At 33.7% G+C, this 18,730-nt stretch overlaps 2 protein-coding genes across 2 annotated transcripts; one reads left to right on the plus strand and one right to left on the minus strand.

Moving 5' to 3' along the window:
* Window positions 1-8,733: 8,733 nt before the first annotated feature.
* LOC131633672 (uncharacterized) lies at window positions 8,734-11,177 on the minus strand. Its single transcript, XM_058904365.1, has 7 exons — window positions 11,100-11,177; window positions 10,954-10,982; window positions 10,391-10,839; window positions 10,115-10,317; window positions 9,838-10,035; window positions 9,310-9,544; window positions 8,734-9,154 (listed from the first exon to the last, which is right to left on the minus strand). The coding sequence occupies exons 1-7, from the start codon at window positions 11,175-11,177 to the stop codon at window positions 8,982-8,984; spliced, it is 1,365 nt and encodes a 454-aa protein (XP_058760348.1). The 3' UTR covers window positions 8,734-8,981.
* A 2,140-nt stretch (window positions 11,178-13,317) lies between these two features.
* LOC131633676 (alpha-glucan phosphorylase, H isozyme) lies at window positions 13,318-18,516 on the plus strand. Its single transcript, XM_058904368.1, has 16 exons — window positions 13,318-13,548; window positions 13,686-13,926; window positions 14,103-14,282; window positions 14,549-14,725; window positions 14,816-14,901; window positions 15,028-15,217; window positions 15,421-15,513; window positions 15,771-15,949; window positions 16,061-16,178; window positions 16,271-16,399; window positions 16,584-16,802; window positions 16,893-17,096; window positions 17,257-17,415; window positions 17,570-17,833; window positions 17,911-18,101; window positions 18,199-18,516. The coding sequence occupies exons 2-16, from the start codon at window positions 13,708-13,710 to the stop codon at window positions 18,323-18,325; spliced, it is 2,535 nt and encodes an 844-aa protein (XP_058760351.1). The 5' UTR covers window positions 13,318-13,548; window positions 13,686-13,707; the 3' UTR covers window positions 18,326-18,516.
* The last annotated feature ends 214 nt before the right edge of the window (window positions 18,517-18,730 follow it).

Consider the following 18,730-nt stretch of genomic DNA (forward strand, 5'->3'; position numbering starts at 1 on the left):
AGACGTCGTTGTGAAAGAGTCAGAAGCATGGGATTGGAGCAAGTCTCATTCCAACTCGAAGATACTTTTGAAGATGCATTTTTCATTGATTAACGTAGTGTTCACACCTGAGTTAACTTATGAAGATACTTTTGAATCTGAAGGGAATTTTGCCTCTAAAGATGAGCCAGAGTTAGAAGATGACTCTGAAGCTGAAGTCGAGTCTAATTCTGAAAGGAGACTCTGAAGATGAGTCAGAAGCTGGAGGTGATTCTGAAGGTGAATCTGATTCTAATCCAGATTATGATGATGATCCAGACTCTGGTGATCAAGCCTCTGAAGGGGGCCAAGCGTCTGAAGGTGGAACTTCAAGTGGTCCAACTTCTAAAGGTAATTCAACATCTAATATTGTTCCAAAATTTGAAGAAGATTCTAAACAAGTTCAGAGGCCACAAAGAAATAGAAAATAACAAGAAGATTTGAGAGTTTGACATGTTGCAATATACTGAGATAGACTCTGAAGGAGAAGTCATTCAGTGTGTCATGTTAGTAGATTCTGAACCAGTTAGTACTGAAGAAGCTTTCAAGAAGAAAGTGTGGTTGAAAGCCAGGAAATAAGAACTTGAGGATATAAAAAGAAACAAGACTTGGGAGTTCATTGAGCTTCCAAAGGAGAAGAAAGCCATCAGTGTCAGATTGGTTTTCAAGATAAATCTAAAGCCAGATGGATCAATTGGAAAATACAAAACAAGATTAGTTGCTAGAGGATTTCTACAAAAATATGGTTTAGACTACTTTGAAGTGTTTGCTCCTGTAGCTAGACATGAAACAATCATATTGCTCTTCTTTGACTTTGCCCACAGGAGTGAGATTTACCCCGGTGAGCAAATTTTTTTTGTTCTGACTTCCTCTTTCTTCTCTTCTTTGACTTCTGTCTTTTCTACTGCGAGGTGTTGTTGATGGACTGGATACAAGGCTTGAAGCTTTTTTAGAGTTTAGTTTTTGATGTTCTTTAGTGTGAAGAGAAATAACTTTTTTGGTTTTTGAATTTGTAAATTGTGAATGAAAAAATTGGTGTAGAAAGGGAGATTATTTATAGATGTGAAAAAACTAGGTTAAAAGACAAAAAAAGAAGAAAATAAAATTAAATAATACCTGGATGAGAGAATCATACTAAATATATTTTTTCTTGGTCTGCAAGCTGACAAATTTGAACCAATCAGAAGTAGTATGACAAGGCATAACCAATCAAAAGCAAGAATGACAAAAACAAGATTAGTTGCTAAAGGATTTCTACAAAAATATGGTTTAGACTACTTTGAAGTGTTTGCTCTTGTAGCTAGACATTAAACAATCAGATTGCTCTTCTTTGACTTTGCCCACAGGAGTGGGATTTACCTCGGTGAGCAAATTTATTTTGTTCTGACTTCCTCTTTCTTCTCTTCTTTGACTTCTGTCTTTTCTACTGCGAGGTGTTGTTGATGGACTGGATGCAAGGCTTGAAGCTTTTTTAGAGTTTAGTTTTTGTTGCTCTTTAGTGTGAAGGGAAACAACTTTTTGGTTTTTGAATTTGTAAATTGTGAATGAAAAAATTGGTTTAGAAAGGGAGATTATTTATAGATGTGAAAAAACTAGGTTAAAAGACAAAAAAAAGAAGAAAATAAAATTAAATAATACCTGGATGAGAGAATCATACTAAATATTGTTTAATTTTTTCTTGGCCTGCAAGTTGACAAATTTGAACCAATCAGAAGTAGTATGACAAGATATAACCAATCAAAAGCAAGAATGACAAAAAACTGACAAATTAGAAAATGTGAATGACAAATTAAGAGAGACACTCTAGTTTTTATATTTTTAAATTAAAATCAAATGAAACCAAACTAATTGAAAACTAAATTTGAAGTAAATTAATATTTGACTTTTTGTTGAATTTTTAATAATAACAAGAATAAAAAAGAAGATAGTGTGACTCAATTATCAAACCAGCGACCTTGCACTTTTAAGTTATTGAACACTCTCTTCACTATCAAATGAGTTATTTCATTCATTCGAAATAAAATGCGATAAAAACTCATATAATAGTAAAAATGCCCGGACAAATTTGGGGTATGGCAAGTACATCATTCATTATCGTGACCCAACGAACATATTTAACTGCTTGAGAATAACAAGTAGAAATATATGTGCCAGATAGAGTAGCAGTAAGAGAAATAGGCCTATATTTATACCTATCAGATGGGTGAGACACTCGTTGTGAGCATCGCAGAGGTACTGGTGCATGCTTTGGTGACGAATCACGATGGGAAGGGACATAGTAAGAGTATGTCTAACATAAAGTTGACTTGATTTAAATCATTTTACAGGAGGGGAATCATTAGGATATTAACAAGAATAATATAGCCAACAGAGGAAGGTTTAGAACTTGGAAAAAAATTGATCAAAGAAAACAATATTCCTAAATATGCGTAAGTGATGAGATGTGAGATCACAACACAAGAACTCTTTATAAGTGGTACTATAATCCAAAAATGCACACATAAGTGATTTTTCATAAAGTTTGTTTAGCGTAGGAAGTGAAAGATGAAGAAAACATACATAACAAAATGGATGAATATTAGTATAATCAGGCTGTGCAAGAAAGAGACGAGAATAGGGAGAATGACAGATGTGGAAAAACCTTTAACTCAATATTAGGGAGGCATAGAGGCCGCAAGAAGCAAGGAACGTGCAACGTCAAATAAATATCAATTTTTGCATTCTACGAAGCCATTTTGTTGAGGCATATAGGGACATAAACACTGAGACATGATATCTTTTTGTTGCAAAAATCCTTGAAAAGCATAAGAAATATACTCCCCGTCAGAGTCTGTGCGTAAGATATTAATGATGGTGTGAAAATGATTTTCAATATAAGCCAAAAAAAATTAAACATTGCAAAAACTTCAGCTTTAGAACGAAGAAAATAAGCTAGGTAAAATTGCTAAAGTCATCAATAAACGTCTCAAAGTATTTATATTTGGCATGAGATAGAACCTAAGACATTCCCCAAATATCACTATGAATAATTTCAAAATATATTTCAACGCGATGAGCATGAAGATGAAAAGAATTTTTTTTGCTTTTGGCAAGTTCACACAGAACAATTAAAACTTTGAGTCGACAAAGATATTCTTATTGTTACTAGTATGAATAAGAACACATTCTAAATTACAAAAAAAAATTATGCTTTAAGTGCTAAACAAAAAAAATGTATTGACGGTATAATCAAGCAAAATTGCAAGTTTATTGCTACCATGAGGATAAACAACACATTTCAAATTCAAGATTTCAGTTCCAAGTCTGGAATCTTCTATTTGTAACATTGAGATAGATTATAAACTTGTTAAGCTCTTGCAATTAAGATTGAGAAATATCTTTGACAAATCATTAAAGGATATTATGAATGATGACAAGATTGCATTTGAGCAAATATTTGGAGGAAAAGTTAATGTTTTTGGTGGTGATTACAGAAAAATCCTACAAGCAATTTCGAGAGGAATTAGATCTGGTATTGTCCATGTAACAATAAATGCTACATATATTTGAGATCAAATGCATTGTTGTTACCCTAACACAAAATATGTGGCTACAAAGTGACTGAAGTTCACTCACTTTAGAAGAAATTTGAATTTTCTCTTAGTGGATTTTAAAGATAGATAATGGAAAAAATGTTAGAATCAAATGATGGATATGTTAATACTAGTATTTTTGAGAAGTTATTGTTATGATTTTATTGAGGTTATTGTTTCAAGTACTTATCAAAATCTCCTTCAAAACTACATAAATCATCAATTCCTTCAAAATAGAGCTATTTTGACATCAACCATTGAGATTGTGTATAGTATGATATAAATGATTATACTACACAATTTCTTCTTGGTAAAGGAATTTTTTAGTTGTGATTCCATTAATAGATTAGAAATAAATGATAATGATGTTTTTGAACAACTGACACTAAATTCTTGAGTTATCTAAAAAATTCAAGTTTGTTAAACCACTCTATCAAGTTAAAGATTGTCACAACTATTATGTTGTTAAGAAATTTTGATCAATAAGAAGGACTATACAATGGATGGTAGTAGGTTGACTTTTATTAGACTTGCAAACCATGTGATTGAAACAAAGATCATTTTAGGTAAAATATTAGAAACATCATTTATATATCAAAATGTCTGTCACTTTCTCAATCTCATTAGCCATTTTAACTTAGCATAATGCAATTCTCAATTATTGTCTTGTTTGCTATGACAATGAGTCAAGAGTAAAATTGGCCTGAAAATTTTAATTCACAACTAAAATAACAATTTAAGTCAAACTGTTATCTTCAAGAAAATTGTTTTATATGTTAACTACTTCCAATTTGCATAAAGAAAACTTTTTGTTCGCCCTTAACAGGCTATTCCCATGTTTCAATATACATTTTTTAAAAACGTGTACATCTAACACTTTCTAAAAAATCATTGCTATTTATATGTATTATATATTGGACTTAAATTTTGGTAATACATTTTTGTTTAAGTCAACATTATCAAACAATCTTAATCGATGATCTTTTCCATGCGAATGTACCAATTTTTACTAACATTTATTTCTTCTGTGCCATACCATAATAAGTGACTTATCACACCATTTCACACAGATTAAGAAAATTGTAAAAAAGTAAGAGAGAATATTGTTTTTACTATAATACCCTTATCATGTATTGGGAATGGTGAACTTTTAATTAATTATAGGATAAAATTGGAAAAAGTGTATTGAAAATTGAAATGGGTCACTCATTTTAGGACATCATATTACTCCAAATAGGTCACTCATTATAGGACGGAGGGAGTATTTAGTATCAATAAATTTAAAGGGTCTTTAATCACTAGTACAAAAATGTTAATTTACACCCATTTTTTATTAAATTTACACCCATTATTTTTAATAAAAATCGGGTGTATATCCACAGGGTGAGAAATGTCTAACGCATTTACACCCGTTTAAAAAACGCGTGTAAATACATTCGTAATTACTCCCTATTTTAAAAATATCGGGTGTAAATACGTTCTACGTTACACCCTATTTTAACAAAAATCGGGTGTAATTTGGCGTAATTACGTTTTTAATTACACCCTGTTTTAATAAAAATCGGGTGTAATTACGTTTTTAATTACACCCTATTTTAATAAAAATCGGGTGTAATTAAGTTTTTAATTACACCCTGTTTTAATAAAAATCGGGTGTAATTGGGCGTAATTACGTTTTTAATTACACCCTGCTTTAATAAAAATCGGGTGTAATTGGGCGTAATTATGTTTTAATTACACCTTGTTTTAATAAAAATCGGGTGTAATTGGGCGTAATTACGTTTAATTACACCCAGTTTTAATAGAAATTGGGTGTAGATACGTTCTTAATTACACCCTATTTTAATAAAAATCAGGCGTAAATACGCTATTTATGAATGAACAATTATATTATATTTAAATCTATTTACACCCTATTTCATATACACCATTTAGTTATATTTCATGTACAATCATAATATTTCAAATACTATAAAATCACACACATAAAAATCATATTTTAACTAAATCATAATATTTTTAATATTAACCAAAAAGTATACAAAATCATGTATAGTCATAATATTTCAAGTACTATATATCATACACATAAAAATCATATTTTAAGTCATAACACTTTCTTCATATATAAGTTTTCTTCTTCTTCTTTGGCTTTTGTTTTGGCAACATTTCTATGTCTTTATCCTCTTCAACCATTTGCATCACCGTGAAGAAGTTTCAGTATCTGCATTATTGAAGAAACTTGATTAATAACCCAAAGGACGCAGTGTGAGACAAAACAGAAGGGAATGAATTTGCATAGACAAAGGACTTACAACTCGGATTTGAGGTCGCAATCTAGGAACCCGTCTAATACAAAGAGTAGCAGTTAAAACCATTCTCTTGAGCTGACAATCGTTGTATTCACTGCCAAGGCTTGGGTCAAGCAACTGGGAAATCTTCCCACTTTTCAAGATTGATGTTGCCTGAAATTGGATGTGGCCATTAGTCATATTGACTTCCAACTCTTAGGATCCAATACTAGTGGAATGCTGAGTTCTAATATTAGCACATGCTTTATTTAAATACATACAATGTTGTAACTATCTTAGATGCTGAACTCATAAGACTATTAAAAAAAACTTACCCACATAACAAGGCTCTCCTGGCCCTTTGGAGATTCGTTGTTAATGGGTTTCCTATTGAATAGAAGCTCAAGGAGTACAACACCAAAAGCATATACATCAATTTTGTCGGTAACTCTACCGTGCATAAAATATTCAGGAGCTAGGTACCTGACAGATAAAACCTTTTCAGACCAAATCAAATAAAGATAAACAAGCCATGGAAGATAGAAAAAGGAATGCTACTCACCCAAATGTTCCAGCAACATCAGTACAAATAATATGAGAAGAAGAACCCCAACTAGCCAGTCCAAAATCTGAGAGCTGAAGAAATAAACATGTGGCTTAGAGGAAGGGTATTCATTCTGTTTCAATTTCTCCTGCAGTGATGCCATTGCCCGTTTTGTACACTCAAATGTTCCAAACTCAATGGCCTGCGTTGGAACTATTCGAATCATATTGATCATGTTTCCGGCCCACGATCCTTGCCATCCCTGCTACTCTACAACCTGAAAGAAACTACCAGTGATATTGTTCGACCCAATACCAACTACCATTCTTGTCCTGCACGTTGAAATAATGCAAAACATTTTATTAACACATAGTAATTAGCAATAATGTATGTTTAAGTGAAGAACTCAGAAAACCTAACTCATATCCCTTGTAAATACAATTCTTAAATTTCCTATACATAACACTCCAATCACGCTGGTGGTCTTCTGCTAACAATTTCCTTGGTAACAAATCTGCCCAAGCTGAATCATCATTTGGTGTTACATGATAATGAGACATCACTTTAACATCATTCATGTCATAAATTTTAGGAAGGAACTGAGGAAGACACACCGTTATTCATTTTGGAGCCATTGAAAGGCGGATTCTACTCAGTTGAGTTCAGTTAAACAATCCCTCATTTACAAGCTTTCTTTATTTCTATTTCAGTCTCAAGTAGTAAGAAACTACCAAGTTCGATGGAAATTCCAAGTAAAGAACTAAATTCAAAGGAGGAAGCAAATAAATATTATAATTCAGGTCCACCACTATCTCCTGTTGACAGAGTTTAAAGTGAATGTTTTTTTACCATCATAGCTATCTATCTATCATATATATATTAGTAACTGAGGCCAGTAAGTGGATGCATTGTGAAATATTCCTATAATTACTTCCTTTTTTCTTTTATAGTGATTCCATAGTCCTTGTCACATTGTATTATTACTATATTAATAATTGTACAAAGGAACCAAGTACTGCACAAATACTATCATTTTACAAGACAAAAATGAATGAATAAAACTAGTATTGTTTTATCTAATACACTAACTGTTCACCGAGAAACTGAATAATTGAAATCTATGTAGCACTGACACCTCTGAAAAGTGGTGTGACCCTATCGGTGTCAGACACTAACATCTACACCGATGTTTATGATTACCTTTAGTTTATTTATTTATCAATCGAGTCGGTGTCAATGTTGGTGACATGTAAATAATTAATCGAAGTATTTGAAGTCACTTTAGAAGGTACTTCACTTATTATATTTAATGGAGATTCTTAATGATAAGGAATATATGATCAAAAAATGAAAGAATTTGGATGCTCTTAGCTTTTTCTTTCCAGCTTCTGTGATGCAATAGTGTCAACCATTAATTCATATTTTTCTCGATTATGTACTCTTTCTTTTCCAGCTATGTGACAATCAATGATTAAAATAAGAGAGGGTTGAACTAAAGAGCATGAGAGATGAGAGGGGTCTAAATCCCAATTTTAATCATGAAAATTCATATATGTTCTTTTATTTAGAACATACAACAGAAAATCAGACCATATAGAAACTAAATCAGTTGAATCTAAAGAGACATATATAATCACACAGATTGAAGCTTGTATCCTACCAACTTTAAAATTCAATTAGTTGAATCTAACCTGGATGCTGGAGTTGAATCAATTAGAAGTTTGTCCAGTGAATCTGGGATGTATAGCCTGTATAGAAACAAGAATAAATTCCAAGATTATTTATGGGACTCAGTTGTGAACATATATTTAATAAAATATTAAAATTTGCAAATCATACAAATGCTTATGTATAGACCGAAAACAGGAACAAAATGCACCCTACCAACACTAGATCCCTTATAATAGACTAAAATCCATCCCAAAGACTAGTAATTAGAAAAGGAATTCCAGCAAAATGAAAAGTCAAAATGACAGGGAAATAACTCAAGCAAAACATTAAGATGCTCCAACAATTGTCAACCTTAAAAAGTGTGAAATTGCTAATGCTAGCAAGCACATAACTCACTTTAAGATACAAAAAATTCTGCTAAGTAGAATCAAATTGAAAGAAACTAATACTTTAATTTCATCTCTATAATTTTCATGACAATGAATGTGGCTAAACCTATTTCATTTGCAAATTGGAAGAAGATGATTTTGTACCAAGTTGTCTAAGAAAGCTATCAGGGGTATCAGGAATCCAATATACCAGCATCAAGTAATCTAGTCGACACGAACAAAGCCGAGATGAGAATAACTCACCTCTATCCCACCAATGCAAAATAGAACCACCAGAACTTCAACAAATCAGAACGACATTAGTTTGTACAGCATAACCAAGAAACAAGAAGCAAGCACAACGAATAAAATCGCTGCTGTGGTACTGATTTCCACGTAACCACGAGAACCAACACTTTCTGCAGTATATTCTTCTGAAGCATCTTGCAAGCTCAAAAGTCATCCATATATCAGTAACCGAATTAACGAATTCATAAATATGAGCACAAATATTCCTTTACAGAGAAAACTCGGTAACCTTTAAAAGCTTGTCTTGCTCAATAACAGCTTCTCTCGCAGTCCAAGCAGACCAATAAGAAGCACATAAAATGGTACCAACAGCCATAAGCCATAGAAACACTTCCGCAACATCAACCAATGGACGCAATGGAGAATATAACTGTATGGCCACTTAAGTGCAAGAAGTGTACATGCAATAGCACAAAGACTATATATATCAGATATCGAAACGTAAAGTAGATATTTCAATAATTAAATTGTTCCACGTCAAAGAAAAACAGCAACTAATTATAACATAAGCTACACTTCCAAGAAAGTCGACATACCCATCAATTTATTGTGTATGTGTCTTTCCAAGTTTAATCCAGCATCTTGTGGAAGCATAACAGCAGGAATTCCAATATCCACATCAGTTTCATTTACCTCACAAACCATCTTGAAAAGTTCTGTACGATTGTTTATAATGATAATGGCTGAAGCACCGGCTTCATCAGCTATATTTGCCTTGGTTGTGAAGCTACATTTTCCTCGGTGCACCAAAATGATCTCACTAGTGAAGCACTACTCCGGATAATCATTACTTGTGAAGCATGTAAACTTTCTGGTATATATTGTGTATTATTTCATCTGAAAGCTAACATTAGTTATAACTTATAAGTGCTCTCATAAAATTAATTTGAAGAAAAGTTGCAACATCTTGAAATTTACAGCCATGTGTTATGGATTAGAATCCATATCTGTTGATTTATATACTTAAAAGCAACATAGTTACATAGTCAAGAAGTGAAGATCCATTATATGAACACATGAAACAAAAAGAGAGTAAAAGAAACTACACAAACTATTTAACCTACCGTTATGCTATATAATTTGTAAAGGACGTCATTCATTCCTCCAGTTTCCTCATTCAGTGAATCATAGTGTCTATGTACAGTGTACTTTGCTATTACATTCATCACTCTACTGTAAAAGTAATCAACCATCCATGTCAACATTTTTAGAGCTTGAGGATTCCCAGCTTTAACATGTTGATCCAATAAAACATCCATGATCTGTCAAAGTCGAGTAATCGAGATCACAATATTAAGGCCAAAATCACTTACACTAGTCAAAACATAGTTTTTCTTATACCTTGTGAATGGTGTAATAGGGAGCCCAAACAAATTGAACAACTTCAAATCGATCAAAAAACTCATCAGGAAATGAAGATAGATAGCCTGTTCCGATTTTCTCCTGACAAGCTGATAGACCGGTAACAAGAGCCGACATTTTCTCCTTCAGACTATCGTTTTTTGTGCTCGCCCACATTAGAGCCGATGCACTCAAGTAATGCCCTTCGATTATAAAAAAAAAACAACAATAAATTAACCTTCAAAAGTAAATTCCAGAAGCTAAAATAAAATTTACCAACAAAATGTCCTCTGAGTTCCTCATCAAAAGTCTCCCATCCACCATACAGTTTACCCGGAGTCGGTAATCCAGCCGTCTTCCTGAAGCTCCAAATCAACCTATCAACATCCAACATCAACAAATACTCCAAATTAGGAACTTCCTTGAGAAATCCAACAGGTGGCTTAAACACACCCAAATTCTTAATATTCCTATACATAACACTCCAACCACATTGATGTTCTTCTGATAAGAACTTCCTTGGTAACAAGTCCGCCCAAGCTGAATCATCAGTCGGTGTTACATGATAATGAGCCATCACTTCTTTCTTCCATGTCTCATTCTTTGATACCCCTAATTCATATCGCAACGTATGCGATTGAGTCGGAGTGTTCGTGCATTCTCTTCCAAAAGCACAACCACACAGCATAAAGGCCACAAAAGCATACACAAGAGCATCCATCTTTCTGAAAATTTCACAGTCAAAATAAAAATTGATTAACTTATTTCACCTTAACTACTACTAGAATAAGCAATTGTGAAAACAGCTTATCGTAATAAGCACTTATGCTATAAATTACAGCTTATCGTAAAAAGGAAAACAATAATACTGTAGAATATAGACTTTGAAAATTGAAACTCACGTGTATGACAAATTTCAAAGTCAAAACTACGACCCCTAATTCTATAATCAGAATCTCGAACAAAATCAAAATCAAACACATACCCGACGCTTGCCAGCTTCCAGATGCTCTTGCTTCCGAGACGAAGCAGAGTTGTTCGGCAGCACCTGAGCCGACGCCATAGAACAACAGCAAACGATCTAGAACAGAATTTCAAAATCTACAAAATTCAAAATCTCACGAATCAACAACATCCACGTTGCAATGAATTTCAATCGAACAACCTCAAACCTAAAAATTCGAACAGAATTTCCCAGATCGAAGAAAATTTGAGAACGAAAACGAAGATTGAACCAATTTGATTTTATTTTAAACAAAAAAATGAAAAATGAAAATTGATATGTTAATTCATCGTCGTTTTGGATACCTCTGATTAGGTGTGCAATGGTTTTAGATGCTTCCTCCATTTTTATGTGCTAGATTGTTCACAGAGCTGAAAAATGGGTTTGGTTAAATGTGCCATGGGTTGGTGAAAGAGTTTTAGTATATTTTATTCATCTAAAAATTTAAACCCATTAACCAATCGTTAGTTGGTCCAGTGGTGATTGGCGCTGGACTTGGTAGGGAGAATCACGGTTCGATCCTCGGCAACTGCGATCGGGAGGGGGATGGAACCACTTGATGCCAGAACTCGCCCCCGAACCGGACTAAACCGGTGGTATAAAGCCAAAAAAAAAAATTTAAACCCATTGATATACACTCATTAATTTGATAATATTCATAATACTCACAATATTTACTTAACTGGTTATTAAGAATAATATTTTGAGTTATAAAAATAAATATTTTTTTTAAGTCTATTTAAATTTACGCCCGATTTTTAATTTAATGGGAGTAATTGAGATTTAAATATAATAATAGTTTTAATTTACACCCGTTTTTTAAAAATAGGGTGTATATTTTCACATGATTAATCATAAATTTACACTTTATTTACAAAAATGCCACCAAGTTTCTTATTTACACCCGTTTTTAGTATATCGGGTGTAAATTTTAAAATTATATTGTTCATTTTGAACTAGTGAATGTAAATTGTATCATATAGTTTGACTAATTCAGGGTATCAGAATCTAAATTCAAGAGTAGCATATGATGGTTTTAAAAGGAGGAAAGTAAAGAAGGGTTTCGAAGGCTTGATTTGGTTAACGGTGTGTTGGGTCATTTGGAACAAGTGAAATGCAACGATTTTTAGGAATGAGAAGTGGAGCGTTCCGGATTTGGTTTGGAGTATTAAGATTCTTGTTTGGAGATGATCTCTTCGGAGAGAAATTACGTATGTCAAATGCAACTTCTACGACTTTTGTAAATTGCTGATGCATTACTTAAGATAAGTTTTATTTAGTATGTAATTTTCCTTTTTCGAGTGTCGTGCTCGTTTTTGTATCAGGGTTGAGTACTCCTAGTGCTCGCTTATATATTACTCCTTGCTTACCAAAAAAAAGAAATAGCAAACCTTTTATATTATTGCTAAAATACCATGTCGCGTGAATTTAAGAAAACGTAGCACACACCGACGATATATCTTTGTCCGTGAGGTCCACCTTCTCACCGTTCACTAACCTTTTTCACCTTTTTTTATCGGTTCCACGTGTCCACCTTCTCACCGTTCTAAAATTATCTTCTAATCTACACTCATCTCATGTGAGCCTCCTTCCTTCATGCTCACTTCTCTCTTTTCTCAACTTCAATAAAAATAATTTGACTAGAATGTAATAATGCATATAGTTGAAACATGAGTGAAAATCATCTCCTATATTACTATTTTTATTAGGATGCAATTCAGTTGATAGTTTTAGAGAGATATTAGATACATCAATGTGAGTTTGAACGTGTAATATTTTATTTGTTCATTTTTATAAAGTACTCCTAAATTTTAATTGTTAAATTATTTAATTAAAAAAATCCAAAAAAAAAAACGAATAGACATAATTGAGAATGTGAACTTTAAATTTTGATCAATTTCATAAAAAAATAAATTTATAAATTTAATATTAATATTTGCACCCTCAGAGAATTCGACCCAAAACCTTAATACATTTCAAGGGTAAAATAGACATATTTAATTCACCTGACAGTTTTTCGCTCTTAATTTTTATACATTGTGGCATGTGCTATTATCCCGAAATTAACATTTTCTAATTTTAGAAATTTAAAATATTGATCAAAACAATCCTACAATTTCTGAAGAATTAAATTGACTATTTATTTCTATTTTACTAAAAATAAAATCTCACCTAAGATATTTTCTCCACTTCTTTTCATCATTCACATACTCAACACACACTCCCCTTTCTCTCTTTCCGTGTCCACTTCATGTGTCTCACTCTCACTTAAGGTATAGTATCATTTAGCATCATATCTTTTGATACTCTTTCGTGGCCTAGCAATTCCATTCCTTCAAATATCTTCACATATGCTTCCAAATCCAGATTCTTTTTAATCTCTTTCTTTCCCATTTCCTCAATTATTCAACCTCAACAAACAATTGGTTTGGTTGGTACCTTTCTTTTCCTTCTTTTCGAATGTTTTTTATTCATGATCATTTTGATTCATACTATATAAAGTTTCTATTTTTATCACAATTTGAGTAAAGGGCTAGTCTAATTTTTTTGTTTTTCATTTGGTCATAGGTGAAAGATAAGGATTTCAAAAATGGGTTCTAAAGTAGAGACTAATGGTGCGGGTGGGAGTGCTTCTTTAGTTTCTGCTAAAGTTCCACCTTTGGCTAATCCATTGGCTGAAAAACCTGATGAGATTGCCTCTAACATCAGTTACCATGCTCAGTTTAGTCCCCATTTTTCTCCTTTCAAGTTTCAGCTTGAACAAGCTTACTATGCAACTGCAGAGAGTGTTCGTGATCGTCTCATTCAGGTATAACATTATACATTTACTTGAAATTTGGATCTATATGTTAGTGTTTTGTTTTGGATTAATCAAACTTTGGAATGTTCTTTCCTCACTTTTAAGTCCTAGGTTAGTATAGTTGTACTATTATTTGTTTGGATATGACTAATGCTAGGATTTAACATTGATGATAATTATTTCAGCAATGGAATGAAACATACTTGCATTTTCACAAAGTTGATCCCAAGCAAACATACTACTTATCCATGGAGTTCCTTCAAGGTCGAGCTTTGACCAATGCCATTGGAAATCTCAATATCCAAGATGCGTATGCTGATGCTTTGCGCAAATTTGGACTTGAACTTGAAGAAATAACAGAGCAGGTAATAAAAAAGTTGCAACCTTTTGTGTGAAATAGTATATTTTTCTGTGAAGTATTTGTATGTTACAAAATCGCCCCAATTCATGTGAAATAAATGATTGTTATTTCTCTCATTTATCACCAAGAAATAGTAGTAATAAAATGAAATTTTGTATGTTCAAAATGAAAGCTTCTTCTATAAATCTAAATTACCTCATATTTGTGATTGGTTTTGATATCTAGTGTATAAAAGATGATTGATGTACCCTTAAACATGAATCTTTGCAGGAGAAGGATGCAGCATTAGGAAATGGTGGTCTTGGTAGGCTTGCTTCCTGCTTTCTGGATTCCATGGCAACACTTAATTTGCCTGCTTGGGGGTATGGTTTGAGGTATCGGTACGGACTATTTAAGCAGATAATCGCAAAAGAAGGTCAGGAGGAAGTTGCTGAGGATTGGCTTGAGGTTTGATTTGTATTCCTTCTTTTTAATCCATGAAATTATATCACATATTTGCCGGAAACTGATGCATAAAATCGAATGAATATCAAACAGAAATTTAGCCCTTGGGAAATTGTGAGGCATGATGTTTTGTACCCGATCAGATTCTTTGGCCAGGTCGAAGTTAACCCTGATGGAAGGTAATTGTAAATTTAACGAGTTATTTATGAAAATTAGTTTTACAATGCTTTGGGTCATGATTTTCTATGATAGTGAAAGCTAGGGTAGCAATATGAAAATACTTAACAGTTTGGTGTGTATATTAGCCGACAATGGATAGGCGGAGAAGTTATGCAAGCACTAGCTTATGATGTGCCAATTCCTGGATACCAGACCAAGAACACCATCAGTCTTCGCCTCTGGGAAGCAAAAGCATGCGCTGATGATTTTGATTTGTTTTTATTCAATGATGGGCAGCTTGAATCTGCTTCAGTTCTTCACTCACGAGCACAACAGGTTGGTATCAGAGAATATTGAATACTTTTCAGGAATAACCCAACTATTGTCAAAGATCATGATTGACTTCTTTATAAGATTTCAGATCAAATCCTATTGAACTTTGTTTCCTCCTCAACCCTGATTATCATCTCTCACTGTAGAGAAGAATTAAAACATAAATTTCCGTGAAGCAGTTTCATATTAAAAAAATTGTTTTGTAGATTTGCTCGGTTTTGTATCCTGGTGATGCCACAGAAGGTGGGAAACTCCTACGGCTGAAGCAGCAGTACTTTCTCTGCAGTGCATCACTCCAAGTAAGTTATTCTTCTGGTAAATGATTGTATTATGCTGGTTTGATGCTATCTTAAATTCCAAAGATGTCACTAATTTATTAAATGTAACAAACAATGTATTCTGGTTCTATGGCATGGATATTTTCAATTAGATAATCAATTAGGACTAAAGTTACATCATTTCGTGTTACCAAATACCAACAAGAAATATAGGTACATTTTTGGTTTGACAGAATATTTATTCTTACTATTGACCTCTCATCTTGCACCAATTACAGGACATTATCTCCCGTTTCAAGGAGAGGAGGCAAGGACCTTGGAACTGGTCCGAGTTCCCAACTAAGGTTGCTGTACAATTGAACGATACCCACCCAACCCTTTCAATACCGGAGTTGATGCGATTACTTATGGATGTCGAAGGGCTTGGATGGGATGAAGCATGGGCGGTGACATCAAAGTCAGTAAATTGTAGAACTTATTGCATTGCGTGGAATTGTTGTTTTCCATTTTCTTTCGACTTTATTCTTACCTGTCAATTGCTAAAATATGATGCTATAACTTAAACCAGGACGGTTGCTTACACTAATCACACCGTCCTCCCCGAAGCGCTGGAGAAATGGTCTCAACCTGTTATGTGGAAATTGCTTCCTCGTCACATGGAAATCATAGAAGAAATTGACAGACGTGTAAGTTGCTTCTTTTCGTCGCTTCTCTTCAATAAACCCAGTGAAAGATGTGTCCTGACATACTTGATGTGCAAATCATAAATTGCTCGCAGTTCATTGCATTGATAAGTAAAACCCGTTTGGACCTTGAGGACGAACTTCCCAACATGCGCATCTTGGACAATAATCCTCAGAAACCAGTAGTTCGGATGGCAAATTTGTGTGTTGTTTCTTCTCATACTGTAAGTGATACACTTATTTGAACTTCAAAGTATAGCTTCTTATCCATCTTAACCTGTTCATGTCGTATATCCTCTAATTTCTCCAAATACACTTACGACATCGATTGAGCCATTGAACCGTTGTATTTGTGGAATTGATTTCAACTGAGATTTATTTACTTCTTGTTGGCCTGTCCTATTATAGGTGAACGGTGTTGCACAGTTACACAGTGATATATTGAAGTCCGAATTATTTGCAAATTATGTTTCAATATGGCCAACAAAATTCCAAAATAAAACTAATGGCATCACGCCTCGAAGATGGATCAATTTCTGCAGTCCTGAGCTAAGTAGGATAATCACAAAGTGGTTAAAAACTGATAAATGGGTAACCAATCTTGACTTACTAACAGGTCTTCGTGAGGTGAGTACCTGGATACTTCTCTAAAGATAACTAACTGACTCCTATTATTGCAACATTCTAACATTCAATTCGTGGTTTTTTTCCCTATAGTTTGCTGACAATGAAGATCTACAAGCAGAGTGGCTGTCTGCAAAGAGGGCTAATAAGCAGCGCTTAGCACAGTATGTTCTGCAAGTGACAGGGGAGAGCATTGACCCTGACAGTCTATTTGACATTCAAGTCAAGCGTATCCACGAATACAAGAGGCAGCTGCTAAATATTCTTGGTGTGATCTATAGATATAAAAAGTTAAAGGTATGAGAAACAGCTGGAGTACACTTTTGAAACTCTTTGTTCTAATTTACTAATTTTTCTCGACACTTTTGAAGGTTTACTATTTTTTTGAAGGATCCCAGAATTATATGAAAGATGACTTCAATAAATATTTTCTTTTATGACTAAACTATAACAATAGGAGATGAGCCCTGAAGAACGGAAAAATACAACTGCACGCACGGTCATGATTGGAGGAAAGGCATTTGCGACATACACAAATGCTAAACGGATAGTCAAGCTTGTCGATGATGTTGGTTCTGTTGTAAACAGTGATCCTGAAGTCAATAGCTACTTGAAGGTAATTTAATTCTGCATAACTTTTTAGATTGCAGCAGTGGCTTTGTCTTAAGAAAGTTGAAAATATTAGTTACATTCCTTCATAAACTACAATCATTTACATTATGCTTTTTAAGTAACATATTGTAATGAAACTTGTTCAAACCTTGTTTTAGGTTGTGTTTGTACCAAATTACAATGTTTCAGTGGCGGAGGTGCTTATCCCAGGGAGTGAGCTATCGCAGCATATTAGTACCGCAGGAATGGAAGCAAGTGGCACGAGCAACATGAAATTTGCTTTGAACGGGTGTCTCATAATCGGTACATTAGATGGAGCTAATGTAGAAATCCGGGAAGAGATTGGTGAAGAGAATTTTTTCCTCTTTGGCGCAACAGCAGATGAAGTCCCTCGACTCAGGAAGGAACGAGAGAATGGACTGGTATGAATAAAATAATAAGTAGTTTTTTCCCTTTTTTCACAAGCTTCTGCTAACATCAATATTTTTGTGCTGTGAAGTTCAAGCCGGATCCTCGATTCGAAGAGGCAAAGAAGTTTATAAGGAGTGGGGTGTTTGGAAGCTACGACTATAACCCATTGCTTGATTCATTGGAAGGAAATTCTGGCTATGGTCGCGGTGATTACTTTCTTGTTGGTTATGACTTCCCAAGCTACATGGATGCTCAGGAAAAAGTAGATGAAGCATATCGGTAAGACTCGATCTCTTGCGTTTTCTTGTTTTAATATTTAAGCCATAAAATTATCCAAAGTATGTATTGTTTTTTTGGTTTGTTTTGCATGGTGCAGTGATAAGAAAAGGTGGCTGAAAATGTCTATCTTAAGCACTGCTGGGAGCGGGAAGTTCAGCAGTGACAGGACAATTGCTCAGTATGCTAAGGAAATTTGGAACATCGAAGAATGCCGCGTACCATAATTTCAAGGCTCTGTATAGTATTAGAGCCTTGAAATTAATGACAAGTATATAGTCATGAATAAAAAAGAACATAATTTTCTATATTTGATTTTAGTATGCCGTATCAGGTTTCAACTGTGTTATTATTATAGTAAGTGTCAATGCATCTGCTTCTGTATTATGAAAATAAATTTGTATTATGATTTTTTTTATACTGGTATAATTGCAATTTGATCTCCCTACTTTTTATTTTATCTTTTTAAGCTTTGGTCTCCTATTTTAAAATCCGATTTATTGGTTTTTTCGGGATTTTAATCCCTTGCATTATTTGAGTCTATTTTTTAGGGTGTGCACCTGACTTGATGAGGTGATAGAGGTTATGTGACATAATTGTAATCTCATCTGGCCTAAGAAAAAAGAATACAC

This window comes from Vicia villosa, unplaced genomic scaffold (assembly GCF_029867415.1).
Source record: "Vicia villosa cultivar HV-30 ecotype Madison, WI unplaced genomic scaffold, Vvil1.0 ctg.001162F_1_1_3, whole genome shotgun sequence".
Lineage (NCBI taxonomy): Eukaryota > Viridiplantae > Streptophyta > Magnoliopsida > Fabales > Fabaceae > Vicia > Vicia villosa.

Excerpts from the sequence above, each read along its gene's own strand:
- LOC131633676 (XM_058904368.1), top strand. The coding sequence starts at position 13,708 with ATGGGTTCTAAAGTAGAGACTAATGGTGCGGGTGGGAGTGCTTCTTTA. Across the intron at positions 15,218-15,420 it reads TTCACTCACGAGCACAACAG|ATTTGCTCGGTTTTGTATCC; the intron begins GTTGGTATCAGA and ends ATTGTTTTGTAG. Across the intron at positions 16,179-16,270 it reads TAGAAGAAATTGACAGACGT|TTCATTGCATTGATAAGTAA; the intron begins GTAAGTTGCTTC and ends AATTGCTCGCAG.
- LOC131633672 (XM_058904365.1), bottom strand. The coding sequence starts at position 11,177 with ATGGCGTCGGCTCAGGTGCTGCCGAACAACTCTGCTTCGTCTCGGAAG. Across the intron at positions 10,318-10,390 it reads ACTCAGAGGACATTTTGTTG|GGCATTACTTGAGTGCATCG; the intron begins GTAAATTTTATT and ends TTATAATCGAAG. Across the intron at positions 9,545-9,837 it reads ACAAATTATATAGCATAACG|TGCTTCACTAGTGAGATCAT; the intron begins GTAGGTTAAATA and ends TATCCGGAGTAG.